General features: G+C 49.3%; 8 protein-coding genes across 8 annotated transcripts; 5 read left to right on the top strand and 3 right to left on the bottom strand.

Moving 5' to 3' along the window:
• Positions 1-54: 54 nt before the first annotated feature.
• Positions 55-3,744, top strand: ASPSYDRAFT_142483 (uncharacterized protein; the record flags this gene model as incomplete). The annotated part of the gene is made up of 11 exons (XM_040841243.1): positions 55-144; positions 199-435; positions 499-902; positions 1,154-1,175; positions 1,216-1,264; positions 1,335-1,595; positions 1,666-2,383; positions 2,655-2,775; positions 2,875-2,894; positions 3,024-3,228; positions 3,292-3,744. The coding sequence occupies 11 exons, from the start codon at positions 55-57 to the stop codon at positions 3,742-3,744; spliced, it is 2,580 nt and encodes an 859-aa protein (XP_040707588.1).
• Positions 3,745-3,817: 73 nt separating this feature from the next.
• rok1 (RNA-dependent ATPase ROK1) lies at positions 3,818-6,025 on the bottom strand (the record flags this gene model as incomplete). The annotated part of the gene is made up of 1 exon (XM_040841250.1): positions 3,818-6,025. One exon carries the CDS (start codon positions 6,023-6,025, stop codon positions 3,818-3,820), a length of 2,208 nt encoding a protein of 735 aa, XP_040707589.1.
• A 565-nt stretch (positions 6,026-6,590) lies between these two features.
• ASPSYDRAFT_139450 (F1F0 ATP synthase subunit g) lies at positions 6,591-7,429 on the bottom strand (the record flags this gene model as incomplete). Its single annotated transcript, XM_040840950.1, has 3 exons — positions 6,591-6,840; positions 6,902-6,986; positions 7,168-7,429. The coding sequence occupies 3 exons, from the start codon at positions 7,427-7,429 to the stop codon at positions 6,591-6,593; spliced, it is 597 nt and encodes a 198-aa protein (XP_040707590.1).
• Positions 7,430-9,810: 2,381 nt separating this feature from the next.
• Positions 9,811-11,044, top strand: ASPSYDRAFT_25836 (NAD(P)-dependent alcohol dehydrogenase; the record flags this gene model as incomplete). Its single annotated transcript, XM_040844211.1, has 2 exons — positions 9,811-9,977; positions 10,051-11,044. The coding sequence occupies 2 exons, from the start codon at positions 9,811-9,813 to the stop codon at positions 11,042-11,044; spliced, it is 1,161 nt and encodes a 386-aa protein (XP_040707591.1).
• A 1,008-nt stretch (positions 11,045-12,052) lies between these two features.
• On the top strand, positions 12,053-12,252 carry ASPSYDRAFT_38446 (uncharacterized protein). The gene has a single exon (XM_040845721.1). The coding sequence runs from the start codon at positions 12,060-12,062 to the stop codon at positions 12,234-12,236; it is 177 nt and encodes a 58-aa protein (XP_040707592.1). The 5' UTR covers positions 12,053-12,059; the 3' UTR covers positions 12,237-12,252.
• Positions 12,253-12,314: 62 nt separating this feature from the next.
• On the top strand, positions 12,315-15,296 carry agdC (putative alpha-glucosidase; the record flags this gene model as incomplete). The annotated part of the gene is made up of 7 exons (XM_040840959.1): positions 12,315-12,522; positions 12,576-13,183; positions 13,269-13,512; positions 13,558-13,635; positions 13,698-14,162; positions 14,220-14,328; positions 14,378-15,296. The coding sequence occupies 7 exons, from the start codon at positions 12,315-12,317 to the stop codon at positions 15,294-15,296; spliced, it is 2,631 nt and encodes an 876-aa protein (XP_040707593.1).
• A 262-nt stretch (positions 15,297-15,558) lies between these two features.
• On the top strand, positions 15,559-16,348 carry ASPSYDRAFT_264137 (uncharacterized protein). Its single transcript, XM_040844277.1, has 3 exons — positions 15,559-16,001; positions 16,113-16,189; positions 16,250-16,348. The coding sequence occupies exons 1-3, from the start codon at positions 15,821-15,823 to the stop codon at positions 16,298-16,300; spliced, it is 309 nt and encodes a 102-aa protein (XP_040707594.1). The 5' UTR covers positions 15,559-15,820; the 3' UTR covers positions 16,301-16,348.
• A 47-nt stretch (positions 16,349-16,395) lies between these two features.
• On the bottom strand, positions 16,396-17,418 carry ASPSYDRAFT_25838 (putative TIM barrel metal-dependent hydrolase; the record flags this gene model as incomplete). The annotated part of the gene is made up of 1 exon (XM_040844212.1): positions 16,396-17,418. One exon carries the CDS (start codon positions 17,416-17,418, stop codon positions 16,396-16,398), a length of 1,023 nt encoding a protein of 340 aa, XP_040707595.1.
• Positions 17,419-17,677: the final 259 nt, after the last annotated feature.

Raw genomic sequence — 17,677 nt, forward strand, 5'->3', positions numbered from 1 at the left:
TCCATCAGCTCCCCAGGTTAGCGATAGTGACCTTATCGAAAGCGCAGACACGAGATGTACGCCCAGCGACCTTTGGCGTATGCTCCAACGCCCTACAGCTATACACCGAATACAGCCAGATCGGCCTCTATTAATCTAGATGAGGTATACCGGTGCTAGGTCTGTTCGAGCGGGGTCATCAACTAACCGTACCACCAGGAAGTGAAACTCGCCTCGAGCTCAGCGGAACGTGACCTCTACGAATCGCTTGCTGAAATCTATAGCATAATAGTGACATTGGATGGACTGGAGAAGGCCTATATAAAGGACGTGGTCACAGAGGCGGAGTATACGGAAACATGCTCTCGACTTCTGAAGCAGTACAAATCCAGCTTAGGTGACGACACTGTTGCGAGGGAATTCGTCGACCTGGACACATTCAAACAGACTTGGGGGGTATGTTTTCATTTCTTTGCTATATTGAGATTTATTATACTAATTACTTTATCCTTCCAATAGCTCGAATGTCCCCGCGCAACCGAGCGGCTTCGTATCGGACTCCCCGCGACAGTCGAACAGGCATCGCATACCGGGCCATCGGGCAATAGCACTTCGGGGGCAGCAGGTCCTCCTGCTGGAGCATCTGGAAGTCTGATTCTCACAGCTACGGAGAACTTCATCACTTTCCTTGATGCGCTGAAGTTAAACATGGTCTCGAAGGACGCGCTTCATCCGCTACTTTCCGAAGTTATCCAGTCAGTTAACAAGGTGACGGATACGGATTTCGAGAACCGGGGAAAGATCATCCAGTGGTTGATAACATTGAATCAGATGCGTGCGACGGAAGAGCTGGGTGAAGAACAAGCTCGAGAGCTGGCGTTTGACATTGAACAAGCGTATCAGGGGTTCAAGTCCACGCTGGAGTGACGGATATTACCTTGTAAAGCATATAGACGGCGTTTGGAGTCCGATACCATAGTGGTCTCTTAATTTTCCACCGTACATTGGTACAGTTTTGGTTGTCCTATCTTTTGGACCGGAGCGGAGCCGATCCGTGGAACACATAAAACCAACCTTTCCTTTTTAGGCGATCACGCCTATTTTTTTTCTGCAGTTTTCTTGCGTGCCTGAATTTGAGATGGCTATTCGCCACAGACACGGCCTGTATAAGAAGATTGATAGACCCCGCTCTCCATGTTGCCGTAGACTTACCCCGTTTGAACCTGCCGACCTCAGTCGGTGCCTCCCAACATGATCACCGCAGAGCCCGATGAGCCTCTCCATGGTTTGACCGCCATTCCGACCACCCTCAGGCAGATATTTGTGGGCCAAACGGACTGATAAGCATCTCGCAGTGCTAGACCTTCCCCAGATCTATACGAAGCCATCCGGCACCGAAATTCTCCAAACCCTAGCCCTTTTGACGATAAAACCGCGGAGCTTCGGGACCAATACTCATGAACCGGTCAAAAGCCGAACAGTTGAATCCACCGGACTAACTCGTTATCTGACATCCATCATAGCGAGCCCCCTCTCCTGGCTAGATACGGATGAATTGCGGGAAGCTATCTGGGATGCCGCGGCTGCTCGCCTCAGTGAGCGGTCAGGTCGAACGGGTGTGTATACCTCCCGTAAACCAGAATCTAGGTGATGCAATTATCGGAAGACTGACTTGTTCCTTACCAGCAATGCCGGCAATGTCTCGTGTTTTTGCGGTTCCCACATCTTGGGGTGAAGAGTACACCTTGACCCTCCACGAACCCTCATTGACGTCCGACAACCTGGGCATGAAAACTTGGGTTTCATCGTATCTCCTCTCCCAACGACTTCACTCCCTCCTCGAGTCCACTCCGCAACTCGTTCCATCGACGACGGTCACTCCCACGCCAACGCTAGACCCTGACCGCACGCTTCGAGCCCTGGAACTAGGCGCAGGTACTGGCCTTGTCGGTCTCTCCTTCGCCGCGCTGCGCGGCAAATCGGCAAAGATCCATCTTACAGACCTGCCAGACATTGTGCCAAACCTAGCCCATAATGCCGCTTTAAATGTAGAGCTTCTCAATAAGACAGCCGCGACAGTCACAACAGGGGTCCTGGACTGGTCTGCCTCGCCCGAGACACCTCCAACTGCGGAGGAGCAGTACGACCTGATCCTGGCTGCTGATCCTCTTTATTCTCCCGAACATCCGCGGCTGCTGGTCGATACTATCGCCGTTTGGCTGAGTCGTGGTCTAGGGGCCCGTGTTGTGCTTGAAATGCCTCTGCGGGATGCATACCTACCGCAGGTGCAGGACCTTCGACAGCGGATGGACAAATTGGGGTTGGCGGTAGTTGAAGAGGCTGAGGAGACGGGGTATGACGACTGGGAGACCGCAGACGGAGGTGCAGTCGCGGTGCGATGCTGGTGGTCTGTTTGGGGTTGGAGCGAAAAGCTCTAACCGTTTTGGAAGCTTCGCATTCCAAAATATGGTGTTGGGTTCTTTATGCTATCATATACGACGTCACGAAGATAAAGATAAACGAGCGACGATAGATCTTAGATCAAGAGAAGATCGATAGAACTAGACTAGAACTAGACAATGTTTTCGATTGATAATCTCTAGTCGAGCTATTCATAATCCACTTGATAGTTATCAGTTCGGTTTTGGAAGATAATACCGTCAAAATTGAAAAAGGTTGAATAAAATTTTCTTATGCTCCCTTCGTTGTCAACAAAGATACGGAAAAATTTCAGTAACTCACTTTATTTCCCCAAACCTCATCGCTCACGTGCACCCGCCGCCCCCTCTAGATACAGTACTATGACGTAGGGTGAACATGGGTCAGGCACGACCTCGAACATGGCCGCCACGACGAAAAATCGTCTCTGCAGGGCCTCTCATTTCCAGAAATAAGTCACTAGACTCCAAAATTGTGTTGTAATTTGCTCTATTACGCGCAACATTCTAGTTGACCAGGAACGACATACCTACCCATCTTCATAATCTCACTATCTATACGGAACACGCCACGGCCACAAAGGCAGACACATAACCACCGACCAGAAAAATGGTCATCGGACTATTAACAATAACGGCAATTCCGACTGTCACTGCAATTTCCCTCGGATGCAGCGAACAGCGCAAACAGAACCAACGACAAGATGACGAAAAGCGTATGGCGAAGTTCTATACAGATGTGGAGTGTACAGAAGATGTCGAGGGGGCTAGCGAAATTGACGGGAAAAGAGCTGTATTAAGAAATAATAAAGTGAGTGAAACGCAATAGCCACATCGATTGATAGGCCTATGCTGATGCATTGATCCAACCTAGGTCTACATTGACGACCCTGACCCCACGAATCGCAAAGCCGAGGCCCACGCCGGGCAAGCATTCTATATTGACTACCCGGAGCCGGATCATATGAAAGACCTCAAGCGCGGACTGGGCCTTGTATCGTCAATACAGGATAGTCCGCCGATGTTAAATTGGATATATGCGGATAAAGATACATTGGAATTGAAGTATGGGAATAGGACGCAGAGCTGTGAACATGTTCCCGGGCCGTGGGATTGGAGAGATGAGGAGACGACGGTAGTGTTGGAAAAGAGAGGAGAATTTTTCGCTGTGAAGGAGGAAGATGGAAGCTGGGCGGTTTACTTTGATAGGCATGGGGATGAGTTACAAGGCGTTTTCGGTGATAAGGCTATTGTGGTTCCTGTGCACTTAAAACGATCTTTGGTTGAGCCGGCTCAGCCTGATAATGATAAGAAGGAAGGGTCATAGCGTAGTATAAAAATCTAATGATCTGCTAGATGGGGAATCTTGATGTATACTGTACAGGGACTTTTCGGTTCGACTAATCATCTATGCCGTTCCAACCATCACCGTCATCACTTGCGCCGTCAGACTCGCCCCCCTCCTGGACTTGAGATTTCTTCCGGCTGGCCTCAATGGCACCCTTTCTCTTGTTTTCCTGTCGCCGCTCAAAACCGCTCTTTGTGCTGATTCTTGTCCGGCGCTGGTCCTTGTCATCTGTCTTGACACCAGTTTGCCGGGCTTTGACACCGTGCTTCTTCAATTCCTTCTTGTTTTTCTTGCTGAGGTCCGGTAAGGCATCTAATAGCCATTTTTGCACAGACCTTTCACCGGACTCTCCTCGTAACTTTTCACTGACGTCGATGATGTTTGCGATGCTCTTCACATACGGGATATCTTCTTTCGTGTAGTAAGTCACCGCAACACCACCCTCGCGTCCAGCTCGCCCTGTTCGTCCAACTCTGTGAACGTAGACCGCCGGCGTATTGGGTATATCATAGTTTACAACCCCGTTGATGCCACGAAAGTCAACTCCACGGGCGAGCAAATCCGTTGTAACTAGGATCCAAATTTCGCCCTTGCGAAATCCTTTCATGATTTCTGATCTCTGCGTATCTGATAAGTCGGAATGGAGTACAGCAATTCGTGCAGAGCCACCGGCCTCAGGAGGAATGTCGTAAAGGAGTTCGGAATGAAGAGCTATGGCTCGAGGAATTGTTTGTGTGAAAACGAGAAACGGTGGCCGAAGGCGCACATCTGAGGCTGTCGCTGCTGTTGGATGGAGTAGCTGTCTGAGACCTAGGAGCTTTCCTTGCTCTGTTGCAGCGTAGATTAGTTTGTGTTTTATATTCGGAATGGCGGAATCCTTAAGGCCGACAACAAGTCGGATTAAGGGGCATGACTCGGTGTTGGCTAAGGATAGTTTTCGCTCTTTGATCGTTGCTTTCGCCATATCCTCAATGCTTGAGCCCATGGTGGCGGACCAGAGGCTGGCACGGAGTTCTGGGTGGGTGCAGGAGCGCCAGATATCGAGTGTCTGATCGCGGAACAACGGATCTAGAAGAACATCTGCTTCATCCATGACTATATTCCTCACTAACGGTAAGGTTCCAAGAGGTCTCGTCTTGTTCTCGGAGAGTGCATTGACCAGAAGTAAAGGAGTCGATACAAGAACATCGCTTTTGGTAACGGGAATAGCCTCCTTATTCTTGTTATCGGTGGTCTTTTCGTCGCTTTCAGATTCTGACGATTCAGAATCGTTTTCATTCAGAACACCACTTCCGTCCTCGCCATCACGCTCCACCACCCGCATGCCCTTCTTCATCAACGTAATCTTCACACCAGTTCCAAGTGCTAGCTTCCTTCCCTCGTTAACAATCTGACTGGCGAGTTCTTTCGTCGGGGCGACAACAACGGAAAAAATACCGCGCTCCTCTGGTTGCTCATGGTGACGTCGAACAATTTTGTTGATAACCGGGATCATAAACGACAACGTCTTCCCACTCCCAGTTGGCGCGATTACCAGGAGATCCGGCTCAGTAGTGTTCGTAGAATCCGATTTCTCAGACACTGATCCATCGCCAAGGAGCAAAGGCAAACTTCCCAGCTGGACCTCAGTAGGAACAGTAAATCCCTGCTCGGCAACGTTTTCCGCAAGACGTCGCGAAATCTTGTATTTCGTGCGGAGCTCTTTGAAGGAAACCAAAGGCTGCGGATATAATCGACGCGCTTTCTTCTGTTCCTTTTTACTAAGAGCCTGAGCTGGTTGCTTCTCCTCCTGCTTGCGCTTCTTTTTCTTTTTCTTCGGTTCCTCACTCTGAACACTGGCGGGGCTGACTTCCTCAAAGTCGCGCATATCAGTGACCTTGATCTTATGCGCATTTAGAACCGTTCGGCGCTGGACCTCATCCATAGAATCATCTTCTTCCGAATCAGACAGCGCATCTTGGCCCGCAGCGGCGTCAGTTCCCTTCCCTGTCGCGGCATCCGAGGTCCTCGTAGTAGACCCTTTATTTTGGCTAAAAAAGTCCAAATTCAAGGCACCGTCATCGACAATGCCTGCGTCATCATCGTCCGCCCCGTGAGCCCTCTTCCTCTTCTTCCCATTTTTACCATCTTCGAGCTTCTCCGCCGCAGAGGAGCTGAAAAGTTGCGGGTTCTCTGCCTTTCCCTTCGATGGAAGTGTTGAAGCCTGGGAGGTGGCGGGCTTTAACTTGGTTGATCTCGTCAACAGTCTGAAAGCGTCCATATTCACGAATAGAGAATAATCATCTATTCAGGTCGCAAACTTTACTGGATATACGAGATTCGTGTTAAATGGGCAATCCGCTTTGCTCTGACTTGGAAAGTTGATGCTCGAATCAAAAAATTTCGGGATGCCGCAGAATTCTTCCCCGCACGGACCAATCAGAATGCGAGAAGGCCAACTCGCCGCAACCCACTGCATTGACCTTTAAGAGGTCCGGTATACGGAGGGTTCCGTCCCTTTTGGTTGGAACTGTTGGAGATTTTAATGATTGAATGTCCCGATCAATATCTGGGTTATTATGGGGTATTGGTTTATTTCCGGAGACCATAAGCTATTTTTGCGAACTTCGCTCTTCAACTGACCCTACCATTCAGTTGTCCAAGAGACAACACCCTAGACGTACGTGTAGAATTTCCGGTCAATACAGGCAAAAAGATCTTTATTTATTGTCAAAATTTAACCCAGACAACAGTTTAATTCCATCGTCTATCATACATAGTACAGTTAACAAAGGAAAGATATAGCGGAAATAAGGACAGGTCAGATATATTTGCGTGCACTTTGTCTAGTGGTGTCCGTGGGCAGGCTCTCCCCTGTAGCCAACAACGTTGAAACGACCAATGATTTCACCGACTGTGAAAAATCCGATAACCTCCGCAGCGGTAACGCCGGCAAGGGCGATCTCCTTCTTGTTGGCGTTGCGGACGCGGGCCAAAATACTTTGAGGGGAAACGATGTTGGCGTTCTGGAGGGAAGCAGGGTTGCGGAGAGAGTTGAGCAGAGGCTGGAAGTAGGATTGGAAAGTGGCCGAGCTCCTAAGATCAAATTAGTGGATGTTGAAAGTTTCGAGGGAGACGCCTTAAAGAAGCCACTTACGGGGGAGTCATGTTCTGTCCACGGAACACCAGCTTGCCGAGTTCGAGACCAACTCTCGAGTAGTAGATAGTAGGGGGTATCAGGGCTATTTCATAAGAATGATGGGTTAGCAATGCCTTTTCAAGCAGATGGATGGATACCCCAAACATCCGCCCCTTCGGTGACCAGAGGCGTGGACAATGGCCATCAAGCCATCACGACCAGCCCAAAACAACCAAGATTTGAAGCTAACGGTACGACATGAGGTATCCCAAAGTATCACTCACATTCAACGAAGGAGACAACTTTTCCGGTTCTTCCACCAACTTTCTTAAGGGTGTTGCCGAGGCCTTGAGCAGCGTTCGAGATGGCAGGGCCGGCAGATGAGCTAACACGAGAGAGACCCTCTTGAGCCTTAGAGGCAGTGGAAGAGGCAGACTCAGTTGCCTTGGAAGCAGCCTGGGATGTGGACGAGGAGTGTCTGACCGCGGTCCTCCGGGTCAGGAACTGCGATTGCCGCAGCACGGCACGGGACGCCGTGGCAGGCATCTTGATACCACTGGAAGGGAAAGAAGCAGAAAAGAAGGTGTAAACCTGGAGAGAGTCGCAGGTGAAGGTCGGAGTGGTCCAATGGTGGGTTGGTCAAGAGCCGTCGCGCAATTGCAAGACCAGAATCTGAGATTTGAAGCTCGGGAAGTTCAGGGAAATTCATTGCCCACATCCGCGTCACGTGACCCAAATCGTTGGAACGGTTGGTCAACCTCTTGTTTTCGTCTTTAGAACTTCGAAATCCAAGATTACATATATGGTCATATTTTGATAATTTAATATTGATAAATCGATGCATACATGATGTAGATGTATCGCATTGACAGAAGCTTAATCCAGAGTGACAGATAATGTGTTAATACTGACAGTATTAACAGCCACCATCCCTTGATCACGCCATGCTTATGCTGCCATTTGTATGAATATGTGCCTTGAATTTCTATTTACATCATGCGACTTCATTCAATTCCAGTTGAGTGATGGTTGTTCCTGTTACCGGATTACTGTGGTTGCCAGGTTGATCTTTATTTCCCCGCAAACCGACTGCTGTCAGTGTGCTTGGGCACCTCTTGTCGAGACAGGCAACAAAGCGATTGAATTACCCTCAACACGTTTTATTTTCTATGCCCAACAGACTTAGTGCTGAAATATGATTTATCTGAACCCAACGCTCTGTACTTTCGCATTCACTTCGAGACTCACAGTTAGACAGGTGGGTCTTTTATGGAGGACTATACTAAGTAGTTAGCTCCTGCATAATGGATTGATATGTTTGACGTCCTTGTACTATAGATATGGGCTCAAACATAACATTCCCTACCATCTATAGAGTCCAAAAATCTACACCATATTGGAGCCAAATTTTCAATCCTCCTTGCGTAATCACCAACGCATGCAATTTAATTTGTGCATCGGGCATGGCACAAGGCATATGCCTCGAAAGCTCACCTTACGGTATAGAAACGAACCAATTTCCAGCTAAGATAAGCTTAATATTAGCAAGCCTTGGAAACACCGGTCCAAGGATGCAATAGGCTGACTTGTAAGCTTGCAAGACATTAGGGTTGGCTGATCGTTTCCGACAGCGGAGACAACTTGTATCTTTCATAGACCAATGACTCGCGGAATCTTTATAAGTCATTTTTATATAGAACAGATGTACCTGAACACAAAATGATTCCCAATAGTTCACCTGCAAAGCCCCGGGCCCGCCTTCATACGTCACGGTGGTTCGTCGGTTGATTTGCCCCAGGGCTATTTACCTTACCCAGGAGCAGTTTTTTGTTCAGGGCACAAATCTAATAAGGCACCCGACGGAAAGTCCCTTAAGCCAATGGAGATGGTTATTGGGGATCTGCAAACCACCTAGAAGTTTTAGCGAGCGTGGGTTTGACCCAGCCGCGGTTTTATAGAAGTGAATAATAGAGGGAGGATTCTCCACCAAAGAAGTCGAAGGTGAGATGTCTTAAGAGTGCCGCCGGAAAATTGCCGATCTCAGCAAGGGAAGGTTACTCGAACTCGGGCGCGTCGTCTTGATACCGCTTACGAAAAGCAATAATTATGGAATTGGGAGTTTGAGCCTTTTATGCCTGGAGCAAAACAGGAAACTTGACGATAAAGAGGCTAAAATAAACTACATTTCGAATTTAACCGAAGACGCTTCTAGATCCCGAACCACCACTGCTGCCCACTACTAGTATGGTACACCGTAGTGGCTCTGGAAGCTGCAGTCCCACGCAGACTTAGTGAATTTGTTATTCCACTCAGAATTCCTTATTCTCAACCGAGACTGCCTCATTGGAGCTTTCTTTAATCGATCCTTCCCGACGTTGTTATGTGCCAACACATGGATGAAATTCTCCGGCGTCGAGGAGAGGTCGAATCTCGAAACAGCGTACAAGGGAGTCATCCGCCCTGCAACATTGAAACACAATGGAAAAATTCCTTGAATCGAAAGAAGCCCGTCTTGTTTTATATGCAACAGTTGTGCTCTTCAGTGAAGATCCGGCCGGCATAACGGCCAATAATGGAGTCCAGGAACCGACGAGGGGACCCCGCATCGGCCGTCCGGATAAAAGGCCATAGTGGCGGGCCCCTCTGGATGCCACAATAGCCTCCTCCACCCAATGCTATCGCAGCTGGATGGGAGGATGGGTCGGATCCTGTCTGGATAATGCTCGCCTCTGGAGCATCTTTGTCCGCATGATCTTCCCGGCACTGTTATTGGTGTCGCGAGGGGAGAAAAAATTGCACCCGCGTATAACATGGAGGGGCAACTATTAAAGCTGGTTGCACCCCAGCTTTCACTATTGCTCTTCCCACCCCCTTCTGCCTCTCCCTCGTTAGCTCCCTTGACCGTGAACACCGCCAGTTAAATCATCATGGCTACTGCAACCGTCCTTGACAAGCCCAACATTGGTGTTTTTACCAACCCAAAGCACGACCTGTGGGTGGCTGAGTCCACGCCGACTCTCAAAGAAGTGCAGAGTGGTGAGAGTCTCAATCCTGGACAGGTGACAGTCGAAGTGCGCAGTACCGGAATTTGCGGGTAAGTTGACAATTCACGCCCCGCGTCGTGTCTCCGCGCATTGGTGTGACTGACAATTGGTTTCTCAATACAGTTCCGACGTGCACTTCTGGCATGCAGGATGCATTGGTCCCATGATCGTTACGGGAGACCATATTCTAGGTCACGAGTCGGCCGGAGACGTTATTGCAGTCGCCCCAGATGTCACTTCGCTCAAAGTTGGAGACCGAGTTGCCATTGAGCCTAACATTATCTGCAATGCCTGCGAACCCTGCCTTACTGGCCGCTACAACGGTTGTGAGAGGGTTGCGTTCCTTTCGACCCCGCCTGTAGATGGCCTGCTGCGGCGCTATGTCAACCATCCCGCGGTCTGGTGCCACAAGATTGGTGACATGGCCTACGAGGATGGTGCTATGTTGGAGCCGTTGAGTGTAGCTCTGGCTGCAATCGAGCGCAGCGGTCTCCGTCTTGGTGACCCTTGTTTAATCACCGGAGCAGGACCTATCGGCCTTATCACTCTTCTCACTGCCCGCGCTGCAGGCGCAACTCCCATAGTCATCACCGATATCGACGAGGGCCGTCTGAAGTTCGCGAAGGAACTTGTACCTGACGTCCGCACCTACAAGGTGGAAATCGGTCTTTCTGCGGAAGAGAGTGCAGAGGGTATCATCAACGCATTCAACGACAGCCAAGGTGCTGGTCCCGACGCTTTGAGGCCTCGCCTTGCGCTAGAGTGCACTGGGGTTGAGAGCAGTGTCGCGTCAGCTATTTGGAGTGTCAAGTTCGGTGGTAAAGTCTTCGTGATCGGTGTCGGAAAAAATGAGATGAAGATCCCGTTTATGCGCCTGAGCACTCAGGAGATTGACCTACAGTATCAGTACCGGTACTCCAACACCTGGCCTCGCGCTATCCGTCTCGTTAAGAACGGCGTGATCGACCTGAAGAAGCTGGTTACCCACCGCTATGCACTGGAAGATGCACTCAAGGCTTTTGAGACGGCGTCAGACCCTAAGACAGGAGCGATCAAGGTCCAAATCATGAGCTCAGCTGCTGATGTTGAGGCTGCTTCCGCTGGTCAGAAGGTCTAGGCCTCATCGATCCTATGATGGAGCAATATAGGTGGGCGTTTCAAGGGCGGTTCGTCACCTTAAGTATCATTGTTTTTGTTGTTTTCATTTTGTTTGAAGGCGTATGAATTCGGGTTTCTTTCCTGCATTGTGACGAAGTTCGTGATGTTTTATGACCATTTTGTTAGAGATGCATGCAGGTTGAAACAATAGAGATTTGGTATCCGTAGAAATTCATTCATTTTATTTCTCCAATTATGTGTGGAATGAGGGGTCTGAAAAGTCACCACTGGCTCCGATCCATTCGTGTCCCCAAGGTCCCGTCATTGAATAAGTAAGTAGAAGGCTGAGGTTCTGACACTGCCCTGCAGCCTGCAGGGCATATTTGAGTATCAGGAACGGCCTTCCACTTCAATTTCCTTTCCCTGCAAATCATCCTGTCCACTGCCTTCTACGTACATCGTTTTTGTCGGCGAACAGATAAATCGTCGGATTGTATCATTGCTGGATACGGCCACACTGCATACAAAAAAAGGAAAGCCGTTAAGGCGTCTACCTAATGCTGATCTCCGCCTGGAACGCTTACTGACGCCCCACCTCTTTCTGTACGCACAGTATGAGACATATCCATCAGCTTTGCATTTATTGAAAAGTGCATAATTGATGGAATCATACTCTAGTTACTAATCGACACACCACTAGTATGGTCATTCTTGTTTGCTCCAAGCTTCCCCGTCACCCAACCGTGGCTCGGGAGCTCGTGTTCTCCCTGAACGCGTCGAGGAACGTCACCCTTTGAACCTGGATTTGGAAACTGTTGATGGTTTGCATCCAAGCTGCCTGCATGTTGCAGCACCTATGGATGAAGATCTGCACGCCATCAACTTGACAGGAAAGCATAGCGCATGCCTATTCCTGGCATGACGGCCGATAACGAACTGGAATCCAGTCCCCAAAATGCACTTTGGGCTGGGGAAATAATATCCATCACAAAATAATGACGATATCCATTGCAACGCCGCGAGAGGCTTCAACCATGGTCCATGAGGAAGTGTATTCCGGATGGGTCCGGACCCCGGGTCCCTTGCATCTCGTATCCGATCAATACATCAGCCATGCCAGCCTCTTCCCATTCTTGTCTGACTTGACATTTCCGGCCAGAGCCACTATGTATATCGACTGTATTTTGACGCACCTCGTGCCGTCAGGTTAAGAATAAATAAGCTGTTGCTACCCCACGCTGCTCGGCCCTTTCGCCAAGGGGATTCGATTTATTTGCGACCTTCACAACATGTTGAGGGCCCTGCTTGTCCTACCTCTTGTCGGGGCTGCAATAATTGGGCCCAGGCAAAGCAGTCAAAGCTGTCCTGGATATAAAGTATCGAATATCCAGGAAGGTGATGATACCCTGTCCGCGGACTTGACCCTCGCTGGGACACCGTGCAACACATATGGCACTGATTTGAGAGATTTGAAGCTATTGGTTGAGTACCAAACCGGTCAGTATTTGTAGGCTTTGGCGAGATTTGTGCCTATGCTTATATGACCTCAGATGAGCGCCTCCATGTCATAATCTATGATGCGGATGAACAAGTCTACCAGGTCCCTGAGTCGGTTCTACCGCGTGCTGAGAGCGGCAATAGCAACCGAGAAAGCTCTGACCTCAAGTTCGATTACGTGGAAGAGCCTTTTTCTTTTACAATATCTAGAGGAGACGATGTGCTTTTTGATACTTCCGCATCCAATCTCGTTTTTCAATCGCAGTACTTAAATCTCCGCACTTGGCTACCAGATGAACCTAATCTGTATGGCCTTGGGGAGCACACAGACTCTCTTCGATTGGAGACGACTAACTACACTCGCACTTTGTGGAATCGTGACGCTTACGGAATTGATCCGGGAACCAATTTGTACGGCAGCCACCCTGTGTACTACGACCATCGAGGCAGTAATGGCACTCATGGCGTTTTCCTGGCCAACTCTAACGGTATGGACATCAAAATCAATAAGACTCAGGATGACAAGCAATATCTTGAGTATAACATCCTCGGGGGTGTTCTTGATTTTTACTTCTTTACCGGTTCCACTCCTAAGGAGGCCAGTATGCAGTACGCGGAGATTGTTGGGCTTCCTGCCATGCAGAGCTACTGGACATTTGGTGTACGTTATTCCCATTTCTCGATCTGCAATACAATCGCCACAGAAATTCGGTTAGGGAGTTTAAACAGTTACTAATTTGCACCAGTTCCATCAATGCAGATACGGCTATCGTGATGTTTATGAGGTGGCTGAGGTGGTATATAATTACAGCCAGGCTAGAATTCCGCTAGAAACTATGTGGACTGATATCGACTATATGAAGTTGAGAAGAGTGTTTACACTTGACACCGAAAGATTCCCCCTCGAGGACATGCGAGGGCTTGTCGATTACCTCCACGACCATGATCAGCATTATATAGTTATGGTTGATCCCGCGGTGAGCGTGTCCGGTAAGCTTCCTCGATTCTTTATATTTGAAGAGTACCATTGACCAGTACTAGACAATCCCGGATACCACCGGGGTGTCGAGCAGGATATATTTCTAAAGACACAGAATGGCAGTTTGTACCAGGGTAATATATGGCCATCTAAAACACCAATTTATCTAGTGTGGGATAAGCTAATCCACGTCTAGGTGCTGTGTGGCCTGGGGTAACAGTCTACCCTGATTGGTTCCATCCGGAGATTCAGGAATACTGGAATGGGGAGTTCAACAAATTTTTTGACCCTGATACAGGTTTCGACATTGATGGTCTGTGGATCGATATGAATGAAGCCTCAAACTTCTGCCCCTTCCCCTGCACCGACCCAAAGGCATACTCGATTGAGAACGATCTCCCGCCCGAACCACCTGATATCAGACCCAGTAACCCCCGTCCATTACCCGGCTTCCCCGACAGCTTCCAGCCTAACACATCGAAGCGATCTCTGGAGAGATCGCAAGGGGATAAAGTTGGACTACCTAAACGCAACCTTCTCTACCCACCGTATGAGATTCAGAACGATGCCGGGCTCATAAGCAACAAAACTATCCAAACAGACATTATTCACGCGGGAGAAGGGTATTCTGAATATGACACTCACAATATCTACGGAACTAGTAAGTGAGGCATTAAAAAACCAAATAATTCATCGTATGCCCTGACCAGTTACCTAGTGATGAGCACGGCTTCCCGCATTGCAATGCAGCAACGTCGCCCCGGAGTTAGGCCTTTTATCATCACCCGTAGCACGTATGCAGGTGCTGGGGCACATGTTGGGCACTGGTATGTAGAGCCTTGGATGTTGCGTTGTGCCAGCCCTAATCTTTCACAGGTCCGGCGACAGCCTCAGCACATGGGAGCAGTACCGCATCTCCATCGCCCAGACCACAGCCTTCGCGTCAATGTTCCAAATTCCTATGATGGGGGCTGACGTCTGCGGGTTTGGTTCAGACGCAGCCGAGGAGCTGTGTGCTCGATGGGCGTCGCTCGGGGCCTTCTATACTTTCTACCGCAATCACAATGCGTATGGCTCGGTACCCCAGGAGTTCTATCGGTGGGAAACGGTAACCGAGGCTGCAAGAAAGGCAATCACTATTCGATATAGATTACTTGACTATATCTACACTGCTTTCCAGCGGCAGAGCGAAACTGGCGAGCCTTTCCTACAGCCGTTATTTTACTTGTATCCCGAGGACGAAAACACCTTTGACAACGACCTACAGTTCTTTTATGGGGATGCTCTGCTCATCAGTCCCGTCACTGAGGAAGACTCAACTTCTGTCGATGCATACTTTCCCGATGATATTTTTTACGAGTTGTATACCGGCACCCAAATCCAGGGACAAGGTGCACAAAGCACCCTCACCGACATTCATATAACCGATATCCCCATCCACATTCGCGGCGGGAGCATCATCCCGCTCCGGTCATCCGGTGCGATGACAACTACGGAGCTGCGCAAGAAGCCCTTCGAGCTCATCGTCGCCCCTGGCTCAGACGGAACGGCGTCTGGTAGCCTCTACGTTGATGACGGAGACTCCCTTGAGCAGAACAACACTACTAACATCGAGTTCGAGTATCGCAATGACTCCCTGTCCATCAATGGAAAGTTTTCGCGTAACTTCCCCGTTCACATTGAGAGCGTCACCTTGCTCGGTCAAACATCAGCCAACTCGACTCTAAACCGGAAGCAAGTGATAACAGGCAGGAAGTTGGTGCTTACCAAGCCCACGACGGTGAAACTACTGTAGCTTAGGGTCCAAAGCACATATCGTCTGCTTTTACATTCTGTCTTTGTGTGTATGCATTATGCAATCTTTTGGAAACTTAAAATAAACCATATTACGTACAATGGATCCCCGATCTCAGAACAGGTTCTTGAGCCACTTGGTCACTTTAAACACTCAGTCAAAACGCGCATTCGCAAGATTTAGCGCACTCAACGCGTCATCCGCACGATTTTCTCGGGAATCCAAACATAACAAAAATGCAAGGGATATGGTGCCCGTTAAGAGAACTGCAGTCAGGGACCAAGAAAAATTAACGCATCCTGTATCCCTTCGTAGCAAGGTACCACACTAGGTGCCGCCTTGCCCCTTTGTAAATAAATGGCCGCAGTCGACATTCAGCATCCAACCACATAACCTCAAAATCGACAGGTTGCTATTAACTGTACAGACACTCTTGGTCCTCGCACTCTCTGTTATACATATTCTCGTCCACTGGATATACAATCCCAATCTCTCTCGACGGTTACAAATAAAAAGTATCAACAATGCATTTCTCTATATCGGCAACCAGCCTCCTTGTGGCTCTTTCCCTAACCGCCCCAACCATGGCGAGCCGGCCCTGGTTTTGCGAGCTATCTAAAGACGGGGCCGTCTTACAGACCCCATTTTGTTGTGACGGGTTTATTCCGGCCAGAGATTCCAAGGTCTCCTTTGAGGGAATTAACTGTACGTCCCTTCTGAGTTGTTTCTGCCATTGTGGTATATGTCCTGCACGATGCAAGCAGATACGCGTGTTTGGCTTGGTTCCTGATGCTAATGAGGCATTTTTGTGTATAGGCGTGGACGTTTCAAAGCAGAATCCTTTCAAATTCGAATGTCCGAAGGGTGGACAGCCGAGGTGTTGCCATTCCGCTGTAAGTATCCCCGCCTTATGATTGCGGTTGTTGGGATTGAACTGATTGTTGTTTGTCTAGGGGCCCAAGCAAATCTGCACCTCGACTGTTAAAGAGGGTGATACTGACTAGATTATCACACTGTGGACCACCATGGTGAATGGGAGGTGCTGGGATACCTTGGGCGTGTATTGATAAGATCTCGAGCTTGAACGTTTTGGAGGCGTCTAAACAGCAAGACTGGAATCCATCAGTTCCTCGGCATTCAATCGAAACACTCTTTCGGCAGAACTCTGCGAGCCGCATATCCTTAAACATTGTTCCGTAAACGGTTCGACATTGATACTAGAAAATCTAGTGTGTGGCCAATCCGTAGCATAGAGAATCTGGTTAGGTGCCTCTCGTAAAAACTCCCGAATTATAATCTCCAGGTCTCGGAACCCTTCGTCCTTGCTAAGGCGATATGGTGCAGAGATCTTCACATATGTCCTCCCAGCCTTGAGCAAAGCAATTAACGATTGGAACCCCGGAAGGCAGTAAGGGTCGAAAGACTCTCCTTTGTCCCAGTCCACCTGGGGTAGATCGGGCCCGCCGAAATGATCAATACAGACCTTGACCCCGAGCTGCGGGATAATCTCCTCCAATAGTGGGATCATGCTCATGGCCGTGTGGACTTGGATCATCCATCCCAGCGGACGGATGAGTTCTGCTTGTTCGAAAAGCGTCCGTCTTAGTTCCTCACGAGTAGGCTCCTCCTCCCCTGAAGATTTGAAATTCATTCGAACACCGCGCACGCCTAATGTGTGCCATACTCTCAACGTCGCGGGTTCTGTATTAGCCGGGTCTATAACAACGATGCCTCGCCCACGTGAAGGCCCAACGCGGCGGAGGGCGTCGAGAAGACATGAATTATCAGATCCGTAGATGGATGGTTGAACAAGAACAACGTTCTCAATCCCGAGGGATGATTCGAAGGCTATTGCGTCCCGGATCGTGTGAGGCATGGGCTTGTACGCTGCGTTTGCGACGAGTGGATATTGAGGTTCCACGACATGCATGTGGCTGTCCCACGATCTGGGAGGGACTCGGCTTTTCACTGGCGCATGGTTTCCGGGCTTGGTCGACGAAGTACTTAGAAACGCCTTGGAGTGCCCAAAGAGGTCTAATGTCGGTCTGGTAGCAACAGTCCTAAGGATGGGTAACGACGTGAGCAAGCAGGACCGAGCGGTAATTGTTGATGGTGCCGGCATTTTGTATGTTTGTGCTCGGTCCTCAATATGTATCTGGAAGCGCTGTATCAAGAGCTAGAGACACTGGATTCTCAGCCAGTTGCTGATGCTCTGAGGAATCTATGGAGAATGAGCAGTGGGGAGAGAGACAGAAGACTGAATAAGGCTGAGGGTTCAGGAACTAAGGGGCGAAACCCGGAGCTTATCACGAGAAGGCCAATTGCTGCTCGTCGCCATCGTGCAGGTCTTCGCACAGTTCGCGCTGGAGGGTCGGCCGGAG

The sequence above is a fragment of the Aspergillus sydowii genome, assembly GCF_001890705.1.
Source record: "Aspergillus sydowii CBS 593.65 unplaced genomic scaffold ASPSYscaffold_1, whole genome shotgun sequence".
In the NCBI taxonomy this organism is placed as follows: domain Eukaryota; kingdom Fungi; phylum Ascomycota; class Eurotiomycetes; order Eurotiales; family Aspergillaceae; genus Aspergillus; species Aspergillus sydowii.

Bases quoted from the DNA above. Each gene is read 5' to 3' on its own strand.
- ASPSYDRAFT_264137 (XM_040844277.1), top strand. From the start codon at position 15,821: ATGCATTTCTCTATATCGGCAACCAGCCTCCTTGTGGCTCTTTCCCTA. The intron at 16,002-16,112 runs GTACGTCCCTTC...TTTTGTGTATAG, and splicing joins CTCCTTTGAGGGAATTAACT to GCGTGGACGTTTCAAAGCAG. The intron at 16,190-16,249 runs GTAAGTATCCCC...TTGTTTGTCTAG, and splicing joins CGAGGTGTTGCCATTCCGCT to GGGCCCAAGCAAATCTGCAC.
- ASPSYDRAFT_38446 (XM_040845721.1), top strand. From the start codon at position 12,060: ATGGTCCATGAGGAAGTGTATTCCGGATGGGTCCGGACCCCGGGTCCC.